Source organism: Bombyx mandarina, chromosome 09, assembly GCF_030267445.1.
Source record: "Bombyx mandarina strain Sakado chromosome 09, ASM3026744v2".
Classification (NCBI taxonomy): domain Eukaryota; kingdom Metazoa; phylum Arthropoda; class Insecta; order Lepidoptera; family Bombycidae; genus Bombyx; species Bombyx mandarina.
This window is the reverse complement of record NC_143216.1, coordinates 12,549,734-12,573,697: the sequence shown is the minus strand read 5'-3', so window position 1 is coordinate 12,573,697 and position 23,964 is coordinate 12,549,734. Positions and strand designations below refer to the sequence as shown.

At 35.7% G+C, this 23,964-nt stretch overlaps 2 protein-coding genes across 3 annotated transcripts; one reads left to right on the top strand and one right to left on the bottom strand.

Moving 5' to 3' along the window:
* Positions 1-1,132: 1,132 nt before the first annotated feature.
* On the bottom strand, positions 1,133-13,425 carry qm (geranylgeranyl pyrophosphate synthase quemao). Of its 2 annotated transcripts, none has more exons than XM_028177352.2 (8): positions 13,105-13,425; positions 12,448-12,602; positions 8,160-8,304; positions 5,819-5,939; positions 3,985-4,124; positions 2,854-2,956; positions 2,427-2,554; positions 1,133-1,724 (listed from the first exon to the last, which is right to left on the bottom strand). In XM_028177352.2, exons 1-8 carry the CDS (start codon positions 13,147-13,149, stop codon positions 1,620-1,622), a joined length of 942 nt encoding a protein of 313 aa, XP_028033153.2. In that variant the 5' UTR covers positions 13,150-13,425; the 3' UTR covers positions 1,133-1,619. The 2 variants fall into 2 exon arrangements, with proteins under 2 accessions (XP_028033153.2, XP_089586051.1); XM_089729925.1 differs by having other exon boundaries at positions 13,230-13,327.
* A 2,301-nt stretch (positions 13,426-15,726) lies between these two features.
* On the top strand, positions 15,727-20,371 carry LOC114245246 (uncharacterized). Its single transcript, XM_028177343.2, has 3 exons — positions 15,727-16,229; positions 16,931-17,132; positions 18,436-20,371. Exons 1-3 carry the CDS (start codon positions 15,989-15,991, stop codon positions 19,184-19,186), a joined length of 1,194 nt encoding a protein of 397 aa, XP_028033144.2. The 5' UTR covers positions 15,727-15,988; the 3' UTR covers positions 19,187-20,371.
* Positions 20,372-23,964: the final 3,593 nt, after the last annotated feature.

Genomic DNA, 23,964 nt, shown 5'->3' with positions numbered 1-23,964 from the left:
CCATAGACAAAACTTATAAAAAAAAAAGAAAACAAAAAATCAAGATACTATATTCCCAACACTAAACCCATTCGACACTTCCGTTTTTAAAATGGCACATTTATCCTGAGCATCTTTCAATACGAAAATTTTGAAGAATAATAAAAAAATAAATTAATACAAAAACATAATTAATTTCAAAAGCAAACACATTCCAAAATATATTTAATCGTAATTTTTTATTTATTTAATATAATTTATTTAATACAAAAAAAAACATTGAGAATAACGCATTAGTCTTTTGATTCGTTAAATACTGCTCGTTTTATAAGGCAGGAAAAGGTTTTTTTTATTATTATTTCGATTAATAAAAAAATATTAACAACTAAAAAAAAACACATTTAATTAATAAGTATGGTTTCATCGGGCAGTGATGGAACGTTCTAGATCATCGAATACAATTAGCCCTTATCGACCTAAAAATAAGGCTTAAAATTATTGTATAACTTAAAATTAAATTGCACATTAGGTCTTCTCAATTTCAAGTAAATGCACTAACACATGAAAGTAAGTACGTTTTTATTAAGCAATTATTGATAATGAACATTTAACATTACATTAGCGCCAACCAGAAGTGGAAGTTTTTAAAGAAAAAATATATTTAAAAATATATTGTATATTTAATTATACATTCCTACGGTAATTTGTCAAGCGTACTTAAATTTTTTTAAGTAAATCAATACAGTGGTAGGTTCGTCTTTGTGCTGACGTAGCTGATGTAGATGCTGACCTAACTAATGTATTATCTACAGCATTCACGTTAGTCTAGACATGATAACGTCGACATCACATACAGATTCAATAACAATCTTGTCCACTCGAATAGAATCATAAATAAAAAAAGTGCTAAATACATCGAAAATAAATATTAATTAAATACTAACTATAACCTTAGTGTCGATTATTGGTCTAATATCGTCAAAAAAAACAATGGAGTCGTCAAAAAAAAAAATTAGTAAAATTTTGCAATAGCATTTTCCTGTTTGTATTTTTGTCTAGATTATTTTATACGCAATAGTAATTTAATAATAATATATCGAGAGGTGAAATGGTGTTTGTTTTAGGTAACATTTATCTTTGTAATCAAAGGTGCGTTTTATTTGGTATTATTACATAGCATCGACTGTTCGATGTTTTTAATTGAACTTCAGTTAAGTTTTTTTTTTATTGCTTAGATGGGTCGACGAGCTCACAGCCCACCTGGTGTTAAGCGGTTACTGGAGCCCAAAGACATCTACAACGTAAATGCGTCACCCACCTTGAGATATCAGTTCTAAGGTCTCAAGTATAGTTACAACGGCTGCGCCACCCTTCAAACCGAAACGCATTACTGCTTCACGGCAGAAATAGGCAGGGTGGTGGTACCTACCCGTGCGGACTCACCAGAGGTCCTACCACCAGTAATTTTCAAAGATGTCCTTTAAACCAAATAACCTTTCACTTCTCGCTTTAATTAAGTTTCTGTTTTATAACATTAGCAAAAGTTTCGCTAAAATTTAAGGAACAAATTCAACTACCCTCACTATTTGTATTTGGAATAATTTATATTTATAATAAATTAAGCTCATCTTTAGTTGCGCTCAAACGTAGTTCATTTGATCGTTAGCGTCGTCGCCTTCCTGTCTCCAGGTGAGCAGGTCGTCCAGCAGCGCCTCCAGCTGTGGGTTGCCGCCTAAACGGGACACCTGACACGAAATACAATCGAATACAATTCATTTTCGAAATAAATGTTCTGAACGCACTGATTGGTTGGAGCATCTAACAATCTAATAACGTTTAATTTATGTGCAATGTATTTATTTTTTTTTGTCAGGAGGAAATCACCGGACTTCCGCCCTCCACTGGGAACGGAGGGCGGGGCATGTCGGAGTTGAACCGACTAAAACCTCCTGTCGCTCAACAACCAGCATACAAACCTCGCATGAGACAGAACTCATGCAAAGGCAAAGGGGGGAAAGTGAAGCGTTTAGTGCGGAGCACATCTCTCTCATCACCCTCCCCCTCTGGACGTGCAATATACATAAGTGGTTTTTTGTCAATGTGTAATGTGTAAATGTCTGATAAAGATATTATTTATTATGTTTAAATATGTAAACAGTATATTGCTTTATACAATTATTTATTACGAGCCGTCCATTAATTACGTGCGGTAGGCAGCGGTTTAGCTCTACCCCTGGTATTGCTGACGTTCAAGAGCGACGGTAATCATTCACCAGCAGGTGGCCCGTATAGGTAGTAGGCATGTACGAAAAAAAAACAAAGAAAAAAACGCTACATGCTGTAGCTGTCTGATAGGTGAGCTCTTGAGTGTGCTAACACTGGCCCTAGCAAAGAGCAGTGCATCGTAAAATCTAGCACCGGATCGGAATCACGATCGTCGCCCTCACCTCCTCCCTGGCGCGCGCGTCCAGATCGTTCAGGATCCCCCTTGTGTACCGGAAGCTGCCCAACTTCTCCAACAACGTGATGCAGTAACGTTTCACTTCAACGTCCCGTGTCCTTTGGCGGAGGATATCTAGTTTCGTACGGTCGAAGGAAATTATGCTCAAGTCTAGAGTCGAAATCATAAATTATGACGTCACAAGTCACAAAAGCGGTCGCCTAAGGAACGTATCGCTTGATGGAGTAACCATTATTTCAATAGAAATTAGAAAATTGATCGTTCGCTGGAAACAAGTATGGCTGGATATTACAAATCTTCAAAAACAGGTAGGTATTGGGCATCAGAAATAAATATGAAAAAAATATATAGCGCAAGTTAAGTTCGCTAATTTTCATACGAATTCTATACACGTGTGTTCATTTAAAGGATACGAAGAACTTGTTTGTCGTCCTCCTGACTCCTGATGGCGTGTATGATGGGGAAGCTGAACTTCCCCTCCGTGAGGTCCTCGCAGTAACTCTTGTTCTCGGTGTACTGGAATATATTAAGTATTGCTTGGAACCAGCTTTCTATAAGCCGAAAGCTTTGGATCATTAAATCTGTCACACAACTACATTCAACGCACGGTTCATTCCTATATGAGTGGCGAGTCTATTCTGACCCTTGCGATTCTGGAATCAACTCCCATATCTTTATATCAGTGGTCGGGGAACCGGGGTAAATTACCACAAATGGGGTACAATGAAACTTTTGTGAGTAAAAACTATATATTTTTTATAAAGTATATAGTTTTTTTTCCTCATTACATATATTACTATTATTACCGTTACGTATTACTAGGGATTACATTGATAAATTGAATAAATGATGTCTAATTAAAATTTTTGTTATTGTTTTCTTTTCAAAATTATCATGGGGGGCTATTATTATAGCCATGAAAGATGCTAAAAAGAAGCGATTTAGTTGTTTTTGTTCTTCGCCATGGGCATAATATCAACTTACACAAACATATTTTGGGGTAATAATTATAAAAGTTCCCCGACCGCTGCTTTATATAAACGTAATTTGAAAGAAGCTCGCTTTTTTTCTTTTTTTTTACTGCGATGGATGGACGATCTCACAGCACATCAAGCGACATCAACAACGTATATGGCGTCGCGCATCTTTTGAGACATGAGTTGTAAGGTCTCAAGTATAGTTAGAACAGTTGGCCCGCCCTTCAAACTGAAACGCATTACTGCTTCACGGCAGAAATAGGCAGAGTGGTGGTGCGGACTCACAAAGCGTCCTACCACCAGTAATTCCCAAAACTATAATTATTACGGGTTTGATTTTTATTACACGCTGTTATTCCTTCACCGTGGAAGACAAACGTGAAGGTTTGTTAAGTACGCATTTCATTAGAAAAATTGGTACCCGCTGGCGGGATTCGAACACCGTTGCATTATCGCTACACACGAACGCCACGACGACTTCTAGTACATGTTGACGTGTTCTATTTGCGAGCAACAGAGAACCTAGAAGCACCCCCCCCAACCCTCCCGTACCCTTATACGACTCACCTCCCTCATCGACAGGTTGCAGTAATCGTCGCGGATCTGGAAATACAGCCCCAACACGGCGGACAGATTGGTGAAGTCCGATTTGTTCTCGCTAAACAACTGCATCAGTCGTATCGCTAGCATGAACAGTCCGCCGGTTTCTGTAACCATCGCTCTAATGCGTGAACGTATCGAAATTTGAATGCCCATTATTTTCTGTCTTTTTTTTATTGCTTAGATGGGTGGACGAGCTCCACCAGGTGTTAAGTGGTTACTGGAGCCCGTAGACATCTACAACGTAAATGCGCCTCCCACCTTGAGATATACGTTCTAAGGTCTCAAGTATAGTTACAACGGCTGCCCCACCCTTCAAACCGAAACGCATTACTGCTTCACGGCAGAAATAGGCAGGGTGATGGTATTTACCCGTGCGGACTCACAAGAGGTCCTACCACCAGTCTGTCTCGTGAATTGTAAAAGGAACGAAGCACAGTACTTTCCATCATCACGACCAGTACATGCAATGTTTTTTTTTTTTTATGATTGAAAGTTTACTGGTGGCCCGAAGGCCTTTCCAGTTTCACCAGGACAGGTGGGCGAGCAAAGGCTCAGCCAAGAGGGGTGGGATTTGCTAACAACTGCCCGAGCGCCTCCGAAGGAGACCTAACAACTCAAGAGTAGCTGGTTCGCGAATGAATCTACTACCGGATCGGAATCGCGACCCGCTGAGAAGATCCGGCGAGAAACTCAGCGGGCTGATGCATGGGTTAGGTTGCACGTCGACCTCTTTGTCGAGTTCGACGAGTACGGCTACCGGGGTCCCTAAGCCTGCCCCTAGTATTAGAGCTGAAGGCATCTAATGCAAAGGTTATTGGATCTGATGGATCCGTAAGGACGTGTCTAGGGCGTCGACGGTGACTGGCTCCTGCATGATCAGGATTCGGGGAGTAGTCAGCGGCGGCAACGATAAGGCGATTATCATGACGCATAGCCTTATCGAAGTATCGTTCCGACGCTGACTTCATGTATTTCCGAATTGATTCGAGGCCCAGGTCGTCGTGTAGGTCAACGTTCCTCACGAACCACGGAGCCCCGACAGCTAACCTGCAAAAGCGGGATTGTAGGGATTGGAGGGTGTCTATGTGTGTGCGGGCCGCGTGAGCGAACACCACACTCGCGTAAGTCATGACGGGCACATGCAATGTATGGATTGGATGTACATAGTTATTAGCAGCGTGGCAGCAAAATTCATTATCGTAAATTGATGTCTGCATTGCTTTAGTTAGACGTCCATTAGCGACGGTAACCACTCACCACCAGAGAGGCCCTATACTCTGCCTATAAGGGTAATAACACTAAACAGACGGACAGAAACTAATTAGATGTTATTAGTCACAGAAGTCGTTCTTCAACACGCATTACACATAAATCGTCTTTTTCGCATTAAAATTGTACAATTTCCAAAAATATTCCAAATTGAGTCGGAATCATTTGGTATCAACAGTATTTTTCTCATAAGTACTGTCAAGAGAGCGTAGTATAGATTTAGTTTTTTTTTTTTAGTTTAATTATGTTTTGACTACTATTATCAAAATTAATACATAATTTTATCTTATTTTAAAAGACAGATAATGTAAGTGGTAAAGAAATGTTACAAAGATGATTAATATTAAAAATATCACATGTTAAACCTTTAAAACACTTTCCTGTAAAATTAGTAAGTTTTGAGACTATACAGTTTTAATGCGAGAAGACGATATACATACTTAGCAAAAGGTTGGTTATCTTTTTAGGAACAAGTTACATCCCCTAAGCATTTACCTAATAGAAAAAATAAACAATCAAAACACTTTACTTTTGATGGTCATCTGTTTGTATTCGTCTTCAGAGGGACACTGGAAGTTGTCCCGCCAGTAAATCTCCATGCCCTGACCTCGATGCAGTTCCAACAGCTGTTCAGTGTATACAGTCGTTGCCTAAAAGGGGTATTTTGAAAAAAAAAACATAAATTGAGCCCTAATTTTTCCAAGTTAAGGAATTGATTAATGCGTTTAGTGTGTTTCTCTCGTTAAAAAGGTCCGCTCTGGGAGGTCTAGGACTGTAGGCATCGACTTTCTTTTAAAAGAATTGACGTGGCTATAAAAATTTAAGTTCTTTTACAGACATCACTTTTATAGTAAATTTTTTCATCCCGAAATATCAGCTCGTAAACTTCAATATGTTGGAAGAAGCAATGTCCCATCTACTATATTTACGAGTAGCCAAGCTGGAATTTTGTTTATTCTATGATCTAAAAGGTTTCTCGCACTGACTGGTGGAGAAGAGAGAGAAGGAAAATAAAGAGAAATAATGAGAAGAAATGTTTATTTTAATGATACCAAAAAAGTCATATGCCAATACAATGCACGTATGTATTTCACCCAATTTGGAGCCTATATCGGTGCTTATTTACCTCAAACGAATACCCAACGAATACCGGTTAAGTCGGTACCAAATATGGATCTAAGTCTATGGATGTCAATTGTCTAATTGGATGATTTAGTAATACAATAGTTTCGAAGCGTCAGCTAATTGGACCTAGTTTAAAGGAATCTTTTTTTTTTATTGCCCTTGTAGGCAGACGACCATACGGCCCGCCTGACTGAGTGGTTACCGTCGCCCATGGACTTCAGCAATGTCAGGGGCCGAGCCAAGCCGCTGCCTACCGTTAAACCGGTATTATAGAATCAGCATGTGTACAATGCCACTTCATTGAAAGAAAAAAATACTTTACAGCACGACTGAAATAAACATGACAACTTATTTATACGATTACGTCAACCGTATCATCCGTAGCAGAATCATTAGCCGAGCAGACGACAAGCTACAAACCGAAATAAATTACAATTAAAAGAGATAAAAACGTTTGAGGAATTTTTGTTCGCGCTAATTGGATGAAACCTTTTCAGAGTCACAGAGTTTCATGACGTATATTATACGTGAATCGTTTTTCTTTACAACAGAAAATATTGAGGCCGTCAGCGCAAAAGTGGCCTAACCCACAATTTTTTATAATCATGCTTGTAATTATGTATATTACAATTTATTTAAAATATAATAAATTTTGATGCAAAACCTGCCTATCCATAGTTTCACCCATAGATAACGGAGGGCTTTGTAAACATTATTTTTGAACGGATTGTTTTTTTGCCTACTGAAATTCAAATTTATGAAAACTTAAACATGATTACTTCATAATAGCTATAGTAAGCTTAGGCCAATTTTGCACTGACGGCCTCATATATTGTATAGTGTAGATAGAATCAGTCTGGTATTTCAATCAATCCCGAACATAAAGACTGAAAATTTGATGATTTTATTTAATGTTACTTTTTAATATTTATTATAATAATTATTATACGCTGATTGCATTGTATACATTAGCAAACTAATTGATACGCATATAGTTCTCATATTGTTTCCAGGGAGCGCGATGTCTTTTTTTATAGTACGCCTTTCTAGACAAATATATTTTGCTGAAGATTCTCTTAAAGCCTCGTTTTTTAGAAAGGCAGTGAAGACAAACACCGCAGGGGAAAGTTCATATCTAACCCGGAATGTACGTGGCAAATAATATCTGGTGACGCATTTGAGAATGAACATACTGGATCTTTATACACTAGTATGGAATAACCGGCTCTGACGATGAATGTTATTGTTTTAAAATGGAGATGACGAGACCATTTCAAATTCTTCAGAGTACACCCATGGAAGGTAAAGCACAAAACGCAGAGAGAACCGAAATTCCTCTGTAGACTCAAAGATTCCAAATGTCTGTCAGACAGTTCACGTTCATGACCTTACCTTACCTTGACCATAGTAAAACTACGGTAATTTCAGTTTAGTATTTTATTGTCGTATCGATTTTGATAAAAATACACTCTTTAGATCTTATTATTTAAATTAATATCTTTCAGAAGTCGACGGCTTTATATTTTAATACCTATTATCAAATCAAAACTTTCATTATTTTTAATTGAACGCTGATAAATATAATTGCAATAACAAAAATATTGAAATTGTTTTATTTTCTTGTTCGAGTAATGAGATACTTATAGAGTTGTTGAGCAAGGTATTTATTTATTTATTTATTAAGTATCTTACCGAATAGTATCAAATGTAATGAATGTACGAGTATATCCGAAGCTGATACTCACCAATGGATGGCCAAGCTCCAAAGTCTTCTCGAGGGCTATGATCATAGCATAGTTCGCAGCGTTGATGGTGCTCGCGACACCATAGATGGAGTGGGCTACCGGTATTCCGCGCCGTAAGATGCTGTTGTCTTGAATGTCGTCGATCCTGGTCCGATCGAACTGGTGTTAATGTGGAATGGTGTTAGGACCTCTTGTGAGTCCGCACGGGTAGGTACCACCACCCTGCCTATTTCTGCCGTGAAGCAGTAATGCGTTTCGGTTCGAAGGGTGGGGTACGTTGTAGATGTCTATGGGCTCCAGTAACCACTTAACACCAGGTGGGCTGTGAGCTCGTCCACCCGTCTAAGCAATAAAAAAAAGCAAAAAAAATGCCATCATACAGCACAAGATGTTTGACAGATGCCTGAATCTCGCTTATGGCAATTTTTAAGAAAAGCTCGCATATATACAAGTTCCGAACAACAGCATTTGATGTCGGTCTACCGAGCAATATCACCCGCTCGGTGGAAGATCTTGCCTTTTATCGTTACCTCCAAACTACAGTAGATACTATGTAATACTACTATGTAGACTCTGCGAAGCACTGCTCTTGCTAGGGCTTTAGGCCTTTAGGCTTTAGGGTTGCTTAGGGCTAGAGCTCTAGTGTTAGCAACGTCCTCAGGTTAGAGCCTCGTGAGCTCACCTACTCACACGGAGAATCTAGTATGACCCCTTCGAGGTTACTAGAATAGGAAAAAAAACCGACGCTAGTTGCAATAAGACGCACAAAAACCCTGCACACTGATGAAGCTTCCGTAATAGGCTGTGGTGGCATTCACATTAGAAATTCTATTGCGTTATCTCTTGCCTAATACTGTCTTGAATAAATATGGTATTCAAAAGTGCTCAAGAATTGACAATGATCAAAACGCTCTATTGAATTACATACTATATTCAATATCGAAGAACGATTATTTTATAAATTAGCATTATTTTACATGCAGTCCATTGTTGAATATTTATGTAACCTTGAAATCGGATATAATAATTAATTTGATATCGAACATCGCAAACTTCGGAGACCGTTACGATTTGATCTGTCAATATTATTTTTTCTTATGTTTTTTTTTTATTGCTTAGATAAGTGGACGAGCTCACAGCCCTCCTGGTGTTAAGTGGTTACTGGAGCCCATAGACATCTACGACATAAATGCGCCACCCACCTTGAGATATAAGTTCTAAGGTCTCAAGTATAGTTACAACGGCTGCCCCACCCTTCAAACCGAAACGCGTTACTGCTTCACGGCAGAAATAGATTGGGTGGTGGTACCTACCCGTGCGGGCTCACAAGAGGTCCTGCCACCAGTAAATGTTTGTAGTTAAATGTTCGTTTTATTTGGGATTAGCATCAACAATTCGATGTTTTTAATTGACCTTCAATTATGTTTACCTCATTCAAATGGCAGAAGTTTTTTGGTTATGATATTCTTTCCAAATTTTAAGCTTTAAATGGTTCTCCTGTAAAATTGCAAAAATGTCGCTTAAATCAAATAGCTATTTACTCCTCGACACGAGGTGGATTTGTAATTATTTAATACATACATATTGCTTTGTAGATACTGGATAATCGGAAAAAAAATTGATAAAAATCGACCGATCGACTAGCGTAGCCTTAGGCCAATTTGGTAGACTGATAATTACGCCATTTTCTTTTATATGATTTTAAAATGTCAGTCCCCAAAGGTTGTTTTAAGACTCGACAATTAAAAAAAAACAGAAATTATCACAACCCCAAAAAAAAACTCAAACTCCTAACTGAAACTTCAGGTTTTCTACTTGTCTTTTTTAATAATATCTTTGTATAGACATTTAGTTGTAGCGATAAAATAAATTATGGTATTTAATGCTATGCACATATATACAATTGCAAATTCGATTTTCAAGGTTATGAATTTTCATTTAATAGGTACAAATTTTACCTCTAAGCGTAGACAAGGTTATAATGAATTTGAATTACAATTACAATTTAACGTGTTTCCTATTATTAATTTGAACGTTTATTTCAACGATTATATATAACAGCCACTCGACTTTAATCGACTTTACTCAACTTTATGTTAAGTTTTTTTTTATTTTCTTTGTAGGCAGACGAGGATCATAGGGCCCACCTGATGGTGAGTGGTTACCGTCGCGCATGGACTTCAGCAATGCCAGGGGCAGACCTAACCATTAACTACTCTCCACAAGTCTCGTTTGAAGAAGGACAAGTGAGGAGGTAGCACTTGGCGAACACCGTTGAAAGGAGCTCATTTTAGAGCCGGATAGTATGTGGCAAAAAAGATCTCTGGAAACGCACTGTGGATGAACGCAGTGGCTCCAGGTAGTATGGATGAACTCTACTCCGGTGGCGGGCGGCGCGATGGTAAGAACGAGATGATGGAATCATCTCAAATAATTCCTCAGAGCACTCCCCATGGAACAACGCTACAAAATACAGAGAGAAGAAAAGTCCCTCTGCAGACCCAGAGGTTCCAAACGATCCGTGAGATTGGGATTATTGACAATCCGAACGGCCCTCTTCTGTATGGAGTCAAATGGAAGTAGCTGGTATTTGCGATAGGTATAAAAGTATAGATAGGGCAAAAAATAATTTCATCATGTCATGGATTTTTAAAATTTGAGTGGATACAGCCCTAATTTATTTGAAATTTTATTGAAATGAAAAAATGACCATCTTTTGGCTAGCTCAGTGTTAAGATCTTTACGAAATCTAGAAAAAGAACTGGTCATTTTTATTTGCTAGAATCAAAGTGGGGCTTTAAAATTTCGTACTTATATATAACTCTTTAAATTTAAAAAAAGCAAATAATTTTGATGCCACCACCAGTGAAACCACTATGTAGACAGAAACAACTTAAATTCAGTACTATTTTAATTACCCTTGTAGGCAGATGAGCATACAGCCCACCCGATGGTGAGTGGTTACCGTCGCCTATGTACGTCAGCAATTCCAGGGACAGAGCCAAGCCGCTGCCTACCATAAAGCTCTGTTCTCTAGCATTCTTAGAATTAATCTATATATTAATACGTGAAGCAAAAACTTTGTATCTCTTTTTACGAAAATTGCGCAGACGGAGGAGTATGAAATTTTCCACACTTATAGAGAATATAGAGAAGGAGTGCACAATGCTAATATTTTTTTAAAGTAATGCATAAAAGATACATTAAATCAATAAAGAAAACATTACACACACTACATACCATGTATTTGACGCACACACGCATGCATACTATTTATTGTCAAACTTTTGTTCTTGACGTCTGTTGTCAAATTGAGAATAGATTAAATATAGTTTGTCTTTGTTAATATTTTTTTATAGTGTAGTCTTGGCGAAATTTGTGATTATAGAAGTATAAAATATAGTGATAATAGTGTACAAACTTACAATTCCAATTAATTATAGTCGCATTTCGACTACTGCGGGACCTCTAGTTAGAATAGATACTAGATCTATGGAGTACTCATAATAGATGAATAAAGATGCATTTATTACAACACAATCAAAAAATGTTCACATAATGTGCAATCAAATCCTGTTTAGATTAGGAAATAAATGTATAGATAATATTTTTAACCGGACACACTTGTGACACAGTAAAATGTATAGAAAATGTTACTAATTTGAAATTGGGCCCCTATCTTTTTTCCTACAAAGTTGACAAGCATCCAGCCCAACCAATGGTGAGTGGTGACTCTGGTTCATAGACAGCAGCAATGTTAGATGTGTAGTAACAGAGTTACCTACCGCACAGTCCTCTTTTGAATCCTCATTTATAGCATATGTCGTAGTAACTTCTTAACTTTATTAGAAAGTTCAAGGAGCTGCTAAGACCCATTTCAGACATATGAAACGAGCACCACTTATTGATATGAGAATAGCAAATTACAATTAAATTGATTTTTTTCTTATATCATGTTATACTACCGTTTTATCAGTGAATACTGTATCTAATCTCCTATTCCTCAGGGGACTGATATATTGGAAAATAACAATGGGGAGCCATCATCAATCTGAAGAAACAAAATAATTCAACCTTCACATTCTGAAAGTTGACCTCAATGCTGCACATCTTATTTAATTTTTTCCATAATATTATCTAAATAATTGTAGTGTAGCAAATAAATAATATTATAACTAATTATAGTGAACTTTTTTCTAAATGCCTTTATCAATTTACAAAAGCTCTTAAGGCTTTAGACATAAAAATAATAATACTATTAAAAATTAAACTAAATTTTAAAACTTACAATAAACTGGCATTGTGTAGCATTTGTACAATATCACCAACTAGTCTCAGTTTCTCTTCAGATATCTTGAGCCAGTAGTTGAATGCGGAAGCTAGCTTCGTTCTTATCTGTTTCCCTGGTACTTGCTGAATGTATGTGTAAGGCATGAGAATTTTCTGAGAAAGAAATTACGTTTAATCGGTTTGTGTTTTATTGTAATCTTTATTAAAAGGGTAAAAAATCAGTATTATTAAAGTAGGCTATAAATTAAATTTACAAAAAAAAAAAACATATATTTGATAACAAGCATTGGGGTTTTTATTTTCAATTACAAAATTAATTTACATTCCAGTGTTTTAGTCGGTTGTATTAGTAGTTTTTTTTTAATTAATTTAATACTTATGATTGAAAGTATAACAACATACTTATTTTAACAATGTTTTATAATTACCTAAAATTCAAGTACATGAATACACATAGAGCGGTACTTGTCGCATTACGAGACTTCAGAAACAGTATAGCCCTATGGCGTTTTAATAAATAACTACAAATACCCTATCTAAAAATATCGCATAAGTTGACAAATCTTCAATTTCTATGAAATTTTATTATGACGAAAAGTACGCGGCAATTTTTTATTTAAAAATCTATGCAATTTATAAAGTTTTATGTGCCTACCTCATCTTGATTTTTATCACCACTTCTTGTGATAGCTTGCGACATTGTTGTAGATTTATTGATGAAAATATATAACACTAAAAAATGATATTCAGTGTATTGATTTTCCGCTTCAAGATATTTACCTCGCCGTGAAAAACTGTCAAGTGTCAGTCAGTAGTTCCAATTTTCCAACTGGATAGGCGATGGTTTCACACTTTACAGCCCAATTTCATGAATTTTATTAAACGAATATGAAGCGAACAATGTTATGGATGAAATTGAGCAAACCCAATGCACTATTCCAAATGAGCTGACAGTAAATGCACAGCAGTAGGTCTATGTATACATATTTATGTGCATACGAGGTGTAGTTTAGACAAAATTATCAGTTTAGCATTTTTAATTTTTTTCCAGGTGATGATAACGTTCATTACAATGAATTTAATTTTGTTTCATACAATTCGTAAAACTTATGCCAATTTTTTTTATATATTTATTTATTGCTTAAATGGATGGACGAGCACACAGCCCACCTCGTGTTAAGTAGTTACTGGAGCCATCTACAGCGTAAATGCGCCACCCAGCTTGAGATATATTTTCTAAGGTCTCGAGTATAGTTACAACGGCTGCTCCACCCTTCAAACCGAAACGCATTACTGCTTCACGGCAGAAATAGGCGGTAGAATCTCTATACAGCCATGATAAGAGGATACCCTGCGCCAATCCCGCATAATTTGGAATGAGGGCTAAAAGGAAGAAGATACCAATTCATTAAAAAAATTCATTCAATGGTTAGAAAATACAGCGATTTTAAAGCAGCTTATTTTTGGAAGCATTACCTACCACTGAATATAGAACTCGGTATGAGAATGTAATAGCTGAAATGTGAGGAATTCGAGGTAAGATTTTTCGATTTTGCCAATTTACTACCTCTTGATAATTTTATCAACTCTAAATAATAGTTTTCTGTCATGCGCAAATGTGTAGAAAATGCAACAAAATCGCTAGATACGGCTACAGGGTATATATTTGTCATCACTCACCATTTTTCAGAGAGGCTTAATTGAAAATATAGAAACTAAGATCGGCTCAAAAGTCGAGTCATCTACAACCGTATACACCTTATCAAAACAAAAGGTCTTCAACTATAATCCAAAACTGTGTTGTACACGAAACAACAATTCCCGGTAATTACAGCATTTTCTGACTGAAAACTGTACGAGCAAACAAAAATAATAATAAAAAAGAAACACCACTCACAAAAAATTGCCACGAATTACAATGAAATTATTGTAACGATCTCAACAGCTCTATGAATCGAGAGGGTATTGATTTGAAGTCGTTGTAGTTTAGAGGATTTTTTTTTCCCCACGAATGCTGAAACCCTTGGGAGACTATTTCGACGTCTCCTTGGCGTGTAGGTGAGCTCACTAGGCTAAAACCGGAGTGTTGCTAGTACTGGCCCTAGCAAGAGCAGTGCTTCACAGAATCTACTAACGGATTATAAACGCGACCCACTGAGAAGATCCGGTGAGAAACTCAGTGGGCAGTGTCTATGGGTTTAATTTACTTGTCGAGCCCTTCGTTGCAAGCGACGGGTTCGGCGAGGACGGTGACCGGTGCTTGAGGTACATAAAAGCACCGTTAATGGATCGGGAGGATCCGCAATATCGTGTTTAGGGTGACGTTGATTGTTTACCATTCGGTCCACAGGATCGGGTATGGTTATAGGATAAGACGCCCAGTGCATTCGTATTAAGTGATGCGATTGTGCCTGTGTTTGAATCTCTCAGACAGGTACTAATTTTTCTAATTGAAATACGTACTTAACAAACGTTCACGGATGACTTCCACGATAAAGAAATAACATCGTGTAATGAAACTCAAGCCTGCAGAAAATATAATTTGCGGAATTACTGGTCGTACGGTATCTTGTATGCCCACACGGATAGATACCACCACCCTACCCATTTCGGTTATGAACCGTAATGCGTGACGGCTAGGATAGCTGTTGTACTGTAAAAACTTTGACTTATAACTCATGTCTCAAGGTGGGTGGTAGCATTTACATTATTGATTTCTATGAAATGCGGTAACCATTTAACACCAAGTGAACCGTCAGCTCGTTTACCCATCTTAACAATAAAAAAATAAATATCCATTACAACAAATGTACCTTTTTTTTTTTTTTTTTTTTCGGGTAGAGGGCCGAACCTCCTACGAGGTCCCCGCGCAAAAGGGGCGCGCGGGGTATGTGAGACTCTACGATCTGCATAGTGTTGTGAGCAGACCGCGGGCCCAAGGATTTTAGGGCCCACCCACTAAACGAATGTACAATATAATATAATATAATATAATATATATATAATACAATACAATATAATATACAATATAATACAATACAATACAATACAAAAAATGTACAACAAATGTACCTAATGCATTAAATTATGTATGTACTGAAAAGTTTTGACTTCATTAATGAAATTGGATAAAAAGCAAATTTGATTACCGTGTACGATGAGATAAGTTGTTTTTATTGTAATAAAAAGATATGATTATTAACAAGTCTGTTTTCAAATAATTCGTTTTTTTGATATTTACTATACCTACGAGACGGCAAATTTAAAGCTTCTGCTTGGCATCCCTAAATTTACCGGGAACACCAAAAAATTCAGAGTAAACCAATGAAGTAGGAAACCTAGTAAACTTCAGAATTTGTTTTGTTTTCACGACGTCTTTACAAACTATTTAGAATATAGTCAGAACAAAAAAATAAATAGCTTGTGTATTACAGTGCAAATAGCTTTAGTTGTTTATATTTACCATTAAATTAGCTAATTAAAGTGTTTTAAATCGAGCGTCAAAAATAAAAAAAACATCGAAATGACTTGACTGGATTATGTCTGCACGTAATTATTCATGTAGTCGTGAAAGGAACGTAGGAAAATTGTTAGATTGTTTGCCGATTATAAATTCTAATAGGTTCATCTACCGCCCTTCTCAAGAATTGCCGCCGTTATCAGCTAGGACCTCGAGTCTTTTGAACAGGAATTTAAATTATTCTTTTGATTATAATGGATTTGATATTGGTGAACGGGCTGGTACACCATTTTCTGATTTCTTCACGGAGAGTGAGACAGGTACCTTCTAATTTTCTATTCTTGCAAACTGCAGCGGTTTTATTATTCTGTTGGTATAGTTAGAAAAGCTGAAAAGCTGAGAACCGACCACACGCTTACTAACATTATAATTTACTAATAATTTTATAACACAAGAGATAATTATTTCAACATCAATATAATTTTAATAATCCTGTAGATGAATGTGAATTGTTCAAATATTGTATTTTCCACTTTAGAACTTTGTAATATATATTTACTATGTTTTCACAACTAGTATCTAATTGGAAACTGATATGTGTAATACTATGGTGAGCGAAGAAATGGTATATGATAGAAGAGTATGGAAGGAGAAAACATGTTGCGCCGACCCCAGGTGACTGGGAGAAGGACAGGATAATGATGATGATGATGTGTAATATTATATGACCACCCTAATAGATTGATAATAATAGTTTAATAATTTTCAACATGTGTAAGATTGATAGTTCTTAAATTAAATTGTAGTAATAATATGCTTTCCAAACAGAGCAAGTAGAAACCAGGAGACAGTTCTAAAAGAGTCATTTATTAGTACTAAAAGGCTAATATAAATTTTCACTTTCCTGTTAGTGCTTCCGAATTTAATATGAATGCTCCATAATAATATACTTTGTTAAGCTTAATAAGTATTATGTTATATTAAAATCAACAAAAAGAGACTCTAGTATATCTTGTTTCAGACACACCAGACATTCTAAGTGAGGAAAGTGACAGCAGCTCTGGATCAGCCCTGAGAAGAAATACTGCTGAAGCCACAAAGACATTAGCAGAAGAGTGGGAGAGAATAGAAAGAACTTTGTATGATGAAGAGGGTCCAAAATCCAATAGGCCTGAAGTGATTGAAGAGTGTAAACAGTGGAGACAACTACATCCACATTTTCGGTAAAACTATAAGTTATAAGCATTTTCTGAGCAAAATAATTTAACATCCATGGTGTAAGAATAAGTTTTACCTTTACCAATTGAATTCATGAAAGTGCATTCATTTTTTATTAATTTAATTTATATGCTCAACACACTGTCCGTACCTTCTGTATATAAAGAAAGATTAAATATATAAATATTTTAAACATGCATAATTTAAGTAGCTGCTAGTTTATTTAATGTGTGTCTAAAATCCAAGATGTTAATTGTTGAAGGACTTTAATGTTTACTGGTGGTAGGACCTCTTGTGAGTCCGCACGGGTAGGTACCACCGCCCTGTCTATTTCTGCCGTGAAGCAGTAATGCGTTTCGGTTTGAAGGGTGGGGCAGCCGTTGTAACTATACTGAGACCTTACAACTTATATCTCAAGGTGGGTGGCGCATTTACGTTGTAGATGTCTATGGGCTCCAGTAACCACTTAACACCAGGTGGGCTGTGAGCTCGTCCACACATCTAAGCAATAAAAAAAAAAAAAAAAAAAACTTTAATGTTAGTAAAATTTTAACTTTTCCATCTTGTCCTGTCACCTGTTTATAGTATAAGTACTTTATGCAGATAGTTTAAAGTTCACAAAAAAAACCTGCTTATTTTTGCTTTCAAGTTGTTATACTGACAATAATTCTCAAGTAAATTCATATTAGCCTTCCCAGCAGTGATGAGTTTGTCAATCCATACATATTATGGTCTATTTTATTTTCTTTGATTTAAATTTACTAGTCAAATTACTTACTTAAATTTATTAAAAACAAAGAAGAAATATGCTGAATCATTAACACTACAGCAATTAACATTTTTGGTGCTCTAATTATTTCTTTATTCCAATTCTACTTGCCCTTGTTCTTAATTGTGTGAAGATGTAACCTTGACATGCATTATTTACCAAACTTGATTTTCTAATCATCTGATTCAATCATGTGCCTTCTGGTATGCCGTGAAGCTTAATTTTTTTTTGCATAGACATGTGAACCAGCTCACGTCCCAACGTTAAGTGGTTACCGGAGCTCACAGGCAGGCTTGAGACTTGAGTTCTATATAATATAATTTTTCTTGGTTTCATTTTTATTACACAGTATGTGAACATGAGTTAAGTACATATTAAATTTTCATTAGATTTTCGAAGTTGATGTGTAGCTCAAACACCGGCACAGTCATATCTTTCTAGACCTTCACCTGTCTTATCCTTTAGGCCATGATGATTTCAGGATTAAATAAAATAAATAATAATATTTAAATATTAATAATGCATGTTTGGTTTTTTAGGGTCATAGGCAGAGCTATAACGTTACCAGATAAACGACTATCATACAGACAGATTGAACACGAAGAAGTTATTGCAATACATTATAATGATTATGAACAGTTTAGCGAAAGGGAAGAAAGGTTATCTCAAAGCAGTACAGACGTGACACCACAAAACTCACCACGAGTTTCTGTTGTGGATATTAATGAACCCAGACTGACAAGAGAAAAATTGTCTTATAATCAATCCAATAATGACGACAATGACATGCCTGACGCGTTTAGTTCTCTTCTTCAAATCACACCAATACATATTAAAAGTCCCATACACAAGAAACGTACGAACGTGTCAATTTTACGATCAGACGCTGCTTCTTCAAAATGGATGAGAAATACCAGGCCTGATTCTTCAACCAATGCTGGAAGAAGTAGTGCGAAATCATTTGCGTCGTTAGACACAAGGAACATTGGTAATTCGGTACTGAGTGCGTCTGATCGTAGTAAATTATTAAATGGTAGAATTGTGACAGGGCGATATAGAGATTCAACGAAATTAGAGCCATTATGTTCCCCTTATTTACTTCAGAATGATGTCATAAAGCACCAGAATGCATATAATTATGGTATAAGAAAGGTCTCACTACCTCCCTTGTTGCTAGAGGATGAAAAGAAAAAAGCTAATATGTCTGGATCTGGCAAAAGACGTAACATAAAGAGTAGAAAAAGTAGTAAATGTGCTCATCAATTAGATAAACTCAAAAACAGTAATTGATATCTCACATAATATTATTTCATATTTCACTGAGTACCTGTACAACTTCACAGCAGAAGTTTTGAATTGGATCTATAAAAGTTAAACTTCAATTTTCTAATTTACCAACCATAGTTATCTGTGAATTACCTATACATATTTTTTGTTTATTAAAAAATGTATTGATTCTGTTTTGATGTATAATATGTCTGTCTGCAACCATTTTGATGTAAGATTTTTCATTCAATAATTGATGTCAACATATTATCAGAATTTATCATTTAAAATATATTAATAGCAGTACTGTTCTCTTAATATACTTACTGATGGGTATAATTTACTGTTTTTAAAATATAGAGTAGGTACTTTGAATCGTGAAAGATTACAGTGATTAAAAACCGATTTGTGACGGAACTAACAGCTTTGTCGATCATCACAGGGTCAAAAAGGTTTTGTTCAGGATAAAAAACAAGTCAGTCGCTAGCTCTCATATATTAGCAGAAGAGTTTTGTAGTAGATGTTTGTATTGGATCACTACGTCGATGACCTTGACTTGTGAATTGTTGTCTATATAGTGAAGTTTCCGCTATCCTGCATATTGTCAGCAAATAAAATAGCAATTGGATCATATAATCGTCTGCCCAATTAAAACAGTAATATTGAAATTACTGAAATTACGTAGATCTAAAAAAATATAAAAAAAATAATGAATAATTATTCCACTAAAATACTATTTAGTTGTGCTGCATGCGTTCCTACGGTGGCCATCGGATTGTGATGATAATTTTTATATTTGCGGGACGCAGGTCAATGCCGATCATAGATAATAACATTAATATATACCGATCATTGCTGCGAATCTTAGGGCGCCTGAGTCCACCACTAGAGGTCGACAAGGTGATGACGATTATTAAAAAAAAAAAAAAATATTTATTTAAATTTTAAAATAATTTAAATGATAGAAATCGCATTGCATATTTTTCTTTTAGTCTGTAATTATTCGCTATCTGTCATTTAGAGTTGGATGTTATATTATTATGAATTTAATGGTTGGTGATCTTTAAAATGTCACGTACATAACTTCTAAGTTAAATGGTGCACTGCTGTGATTACATATTATAAAATTGTGTGTGTTTATTTATTGTTATAGTGTGATTATGTGGATATGGATTATGAATGTGTACAATATATATTTTGATTCAAAAATGGATTCTTTATTATTTAAAGGTATGAAAAAAAAAAAACGTACATATCGATTTTAAAGATAATCGCCATTTTATGAATTCACAGAAGACTAACTTCATGTCTTAAGATATTAAACGCCTCCACTAAAAATAAGGAAGATAATAAATCACCGGACTCGTCGCTGCCGACCGTCGTGGCTACAATACTTGGGAGGCGATGATTGATACCTGAAAGGCGAGGCTCGACTTCTGAGAGTCCACCAATTTTGCACCCATCTGCTAAGGCGTCTTTCCCCAGCTCTTGCCCCTTTACTGAGGAGGCTTCTCTCTGCGTTATTTCAGGGCGACCGAAGAGGTGAAAGTCGCGCGCCGCAATATCAACATTAGCGCACTGTCGTGTTGACATGATATGTAGAAGCATTCATTAGTGTTTAGTGCGAGTTTTTTAACGTTCTCGATATCTTAAAAGTTAACTCGAATTTGTATGCAGTTGGAACAGCGCCCCTAGCGGAAAACGTAGGCAAGTGTTCCAACTCCATACAAATTTGACTTAACTTTTACACTATGGAGAACGTTAAGAAACTCACACTAAGTACACAGTTGTCAGTGTATCGCGTTCCAAGCTGGCTGGTTCTGGGTTAGCGGGGTATTTTGGAAAAACAGAGGCAACGTCACGTCGCGTCGGGGTAACGTAACGGACCGACTTAAAGTTGACACCGCCGGCCAGGTGTCATTGCCGTGAGCTGGGCGTTTGGGCATTTGGGCGATTGGGGAGCGGAGATCAGAAATTCAGGCGAGAGTGTGCTCTGTAATTGGAAAACTACCTGTATTAGGGTAGTTTTTCAATTACAGAGCATAATGCGACTCAGTGACGCACAATGTCGAATTATGCTGAAGCTTAGTTGAGCAATATGCCGCATAATGCGCTCTTGTGCTGTAATTGGAAAACTACCAGAGGCTACGGCAGTCTCACATACTTGGCGCGCACTGTTGGTGCAGATATTCGGACTGTGATACAAAAAAGGGTATATTAAAACAAATAATCAAATACAAATACAGAATTTATTTTGATATTTACATTATTTGCATTTTATTAACAATCAACATCAACAATATTAAATAATTTTGTTCTTGTGGTGTGATACATTTTTGAACAGTCTAATAATATTACATTACCGTTTTCGTCGGCCATCTTGCTTAAATAGATTCACAAGATGGCCGCCTACCTAAATAGTGATGTAATATTACGTGAGATAAATTTATGTGGACCTTTTTAATGGTAATACACCTAGAAGCAGTGAAACTGGGGTTATAACTTTGCGTAGAAACTTGAGCAACTGTAGAGAAAGCTGTGAGTTTTTAAAGTTTAGGTTACCACACGTAATATTAGAAGTTAGAAGATGAAATCAATTGGTACAATAAGTTCTAGAAAGAGAAAAATAGATTGAAAGTCTAATTTAAAATGAGCTATTAGAAAAATCTGATTTGATACACGTGGTAACCCTTTACGTATAATAAGCAATTTCCAGCTGATTGGCACTGTGACATTTATTCTTGAAATTGACAATTATACATTTATAGAATGTTACTTAACGAAATATATTTAGCAATAAAAAAATTCTTCCAGTGCCAAGGCGTTAAGCTATTTTTTCACAAAAACCATCAATGTCGTTTATGGACTTTTTTCATTTAAGTGTTTCCTTCAAAACGACACTGAAGTTTCCGTCAAAAAATTGTTCATTTTAGTCCAGCTAATTTGCCATAGAGTGATTCGATCTTTATGTCTTTATAATCATCTATTACACATTAAATTTTTAAATTGTTTTATATATATTATCTCACAGCCATCATTATATTGATACTACATTTAATAAGACAGAACTAGTGTAACAACACGACATATAGATGGCGTTCAGCTTACAAAGAGCCTAGCGAACATTCTTTTATAGAGCTTTTAAGAGATACTTATAATACATACTTCATTCACACATATACAGGGTGCTTTTTTAAAGGTTCTCGAAATGGTGTTGCTTGGGGTAGCTGTCTAGCCTACCTAGCTACCACATTTAATGAAAACAGCTTTGAATCATGTATTTAACCAAAGAATCCGATAACTTGTATCATAAATAAAAATCCCTTGAAGCACGGAATCAAAGTCTCTGTGAAAGGATTTTATTGCAAAGTAAAATTATGCTAAAACTACAGCTATGTTTTGTTATTTTAATTTTCTTATCTTAATGAACATTGCTTACTGTTAAAGTTAGGTATCTGTTTATTCCCATTTTGACTTTGGAAACAGTTAACACCCTGTATAAATGTTAGATGAAAGTAGCTTTTTTTTCTTTCTAAAAACATTAACAACCTCAAGCTATTAGCAATAGTCAACAATGTTGTTATTCTAAAGTTTAATGCACACAACATGTATACCTAAATTCGCGTGAATGATTTTACGACAATTTTTCATTAGCTTTTGATGATTTTGGAAATATCAGTACCTTGTTAAAGTTCTGATGAACGATTGTGAATGCATATGAATGCGAAAACATTTTGAATCTTCAAATTCTTGGGTGTTTCTATTTGAATTTTTTTGAATTACCATTAATGTAAGGTTTGTTTGTATTCTAAAATATAATTAAGTCCCTTACAAATGGCAGCTAAACCTATTTTTATCTCTTGGCTCAGATTTCACTACTATACCATTTTAATCTTTAATTTAGGCTTAGAATCTTTTTCCTACTCCCGTTCCTTTAAAAATGTTTTACTAACGATTTTATTGAACGTGTTTTATTAAAAGTGAGATGATATTTAAATTTCAATAAATTGTGCCGATCCATGTACGTTAATTCCGTTAGACCTCGAGAAAGATTCAAAGTAAATTATGAAGGATAAATAGTCGGAAACAAATAAGAATGGGTGTGGGAATTATGTAGTTTAATAATATATCGAAGAAGAATAAGTCATGGCGAATGCCGAATAGCGAAACGCACAAGACACGTAGCTTATAAGGTGTCTTAATACGAGAACTCCACAACGACATTTTAGTCGAGTGACCATTTACACACATTGAACGATTCACACTATAAGCTAACATATAGAAGGACTCGGCTATATTCTCTCTCTTTAAGGCGATTATAAGAATTAAACACTAAATATACCTTTTTTTTTTAAATTGCACACTGACCCACCTCTCTAAACTTTTAATTGCGTTTAATATTTGTAATGCTGTATAAAAATATTAAAGGAAAAATCATTCATTTATATAATTATATATATACTTAATATAACATTCATAATAATAATCCGAATCGATAGCGTGTATTTTACATATTTTACATTGACACGTCCGAATTATATACCTATCTAGCGTACAGTGACACCGAAGCCTAATTCACAACGAACTACACACGATTTTCAATATAGAGTTTTAATATTAGCCTTCTATTTAATGCCATGAAGACGTATTTCGAAAAAAATCCTTACGTAACATACAAAATTACATTTGACTATTTACAACTTTACTAGCTCGTAATAGTTTTTTATTTATTTGAGTGTAGAATGCAGTACGCTGCGTCCTGCGTTACGCAGGTATCTAGTTTGGCGTTTAGGGCTTCATGC

Coding starts and splice junctions, on each gene's coding strand:
- LOC114245246 (XM_028177343.2), top strand. CDS start 15,989: ATGTCTGCACGTAATTATTCATGTAGTCGTGAAAGGAACGTAGGAAAA. Junction 16,230..16,930: donor CTTCACGGAGAGTGAGACAG/GTACCTTCTAAT, acceptor ATCTTGTTTCAG/ACACACCAGACATTCTAAGT. Junction 17,133..18,435: donor CAACTACATCCACATTTTCG/GTAAAACTATAA, acceptor TTGGTTTTTTAG/GGTCATAGGCAGAGCTATAA.
- qm (XM_028177352.2), bottom strand. CDS start 13,149: ATGTCGCAAGCTATCACAAGAAGTGGTGATAAAAATCAAGATGAG. Junction 5,940..8,159: donor TGGAGCTTGGCCATCCATTG/GTGAGTATCAGC, acceptor TACCCCTTTTAG/GCAACGACTGTATACACTGA. Junction 4,125..5,818: donor CAAACAGATGACCATCAAAA/GTAAAGTGTTTT, acceptor CGATGGTTACAG/AAACCGGCGGACTGTTCATG.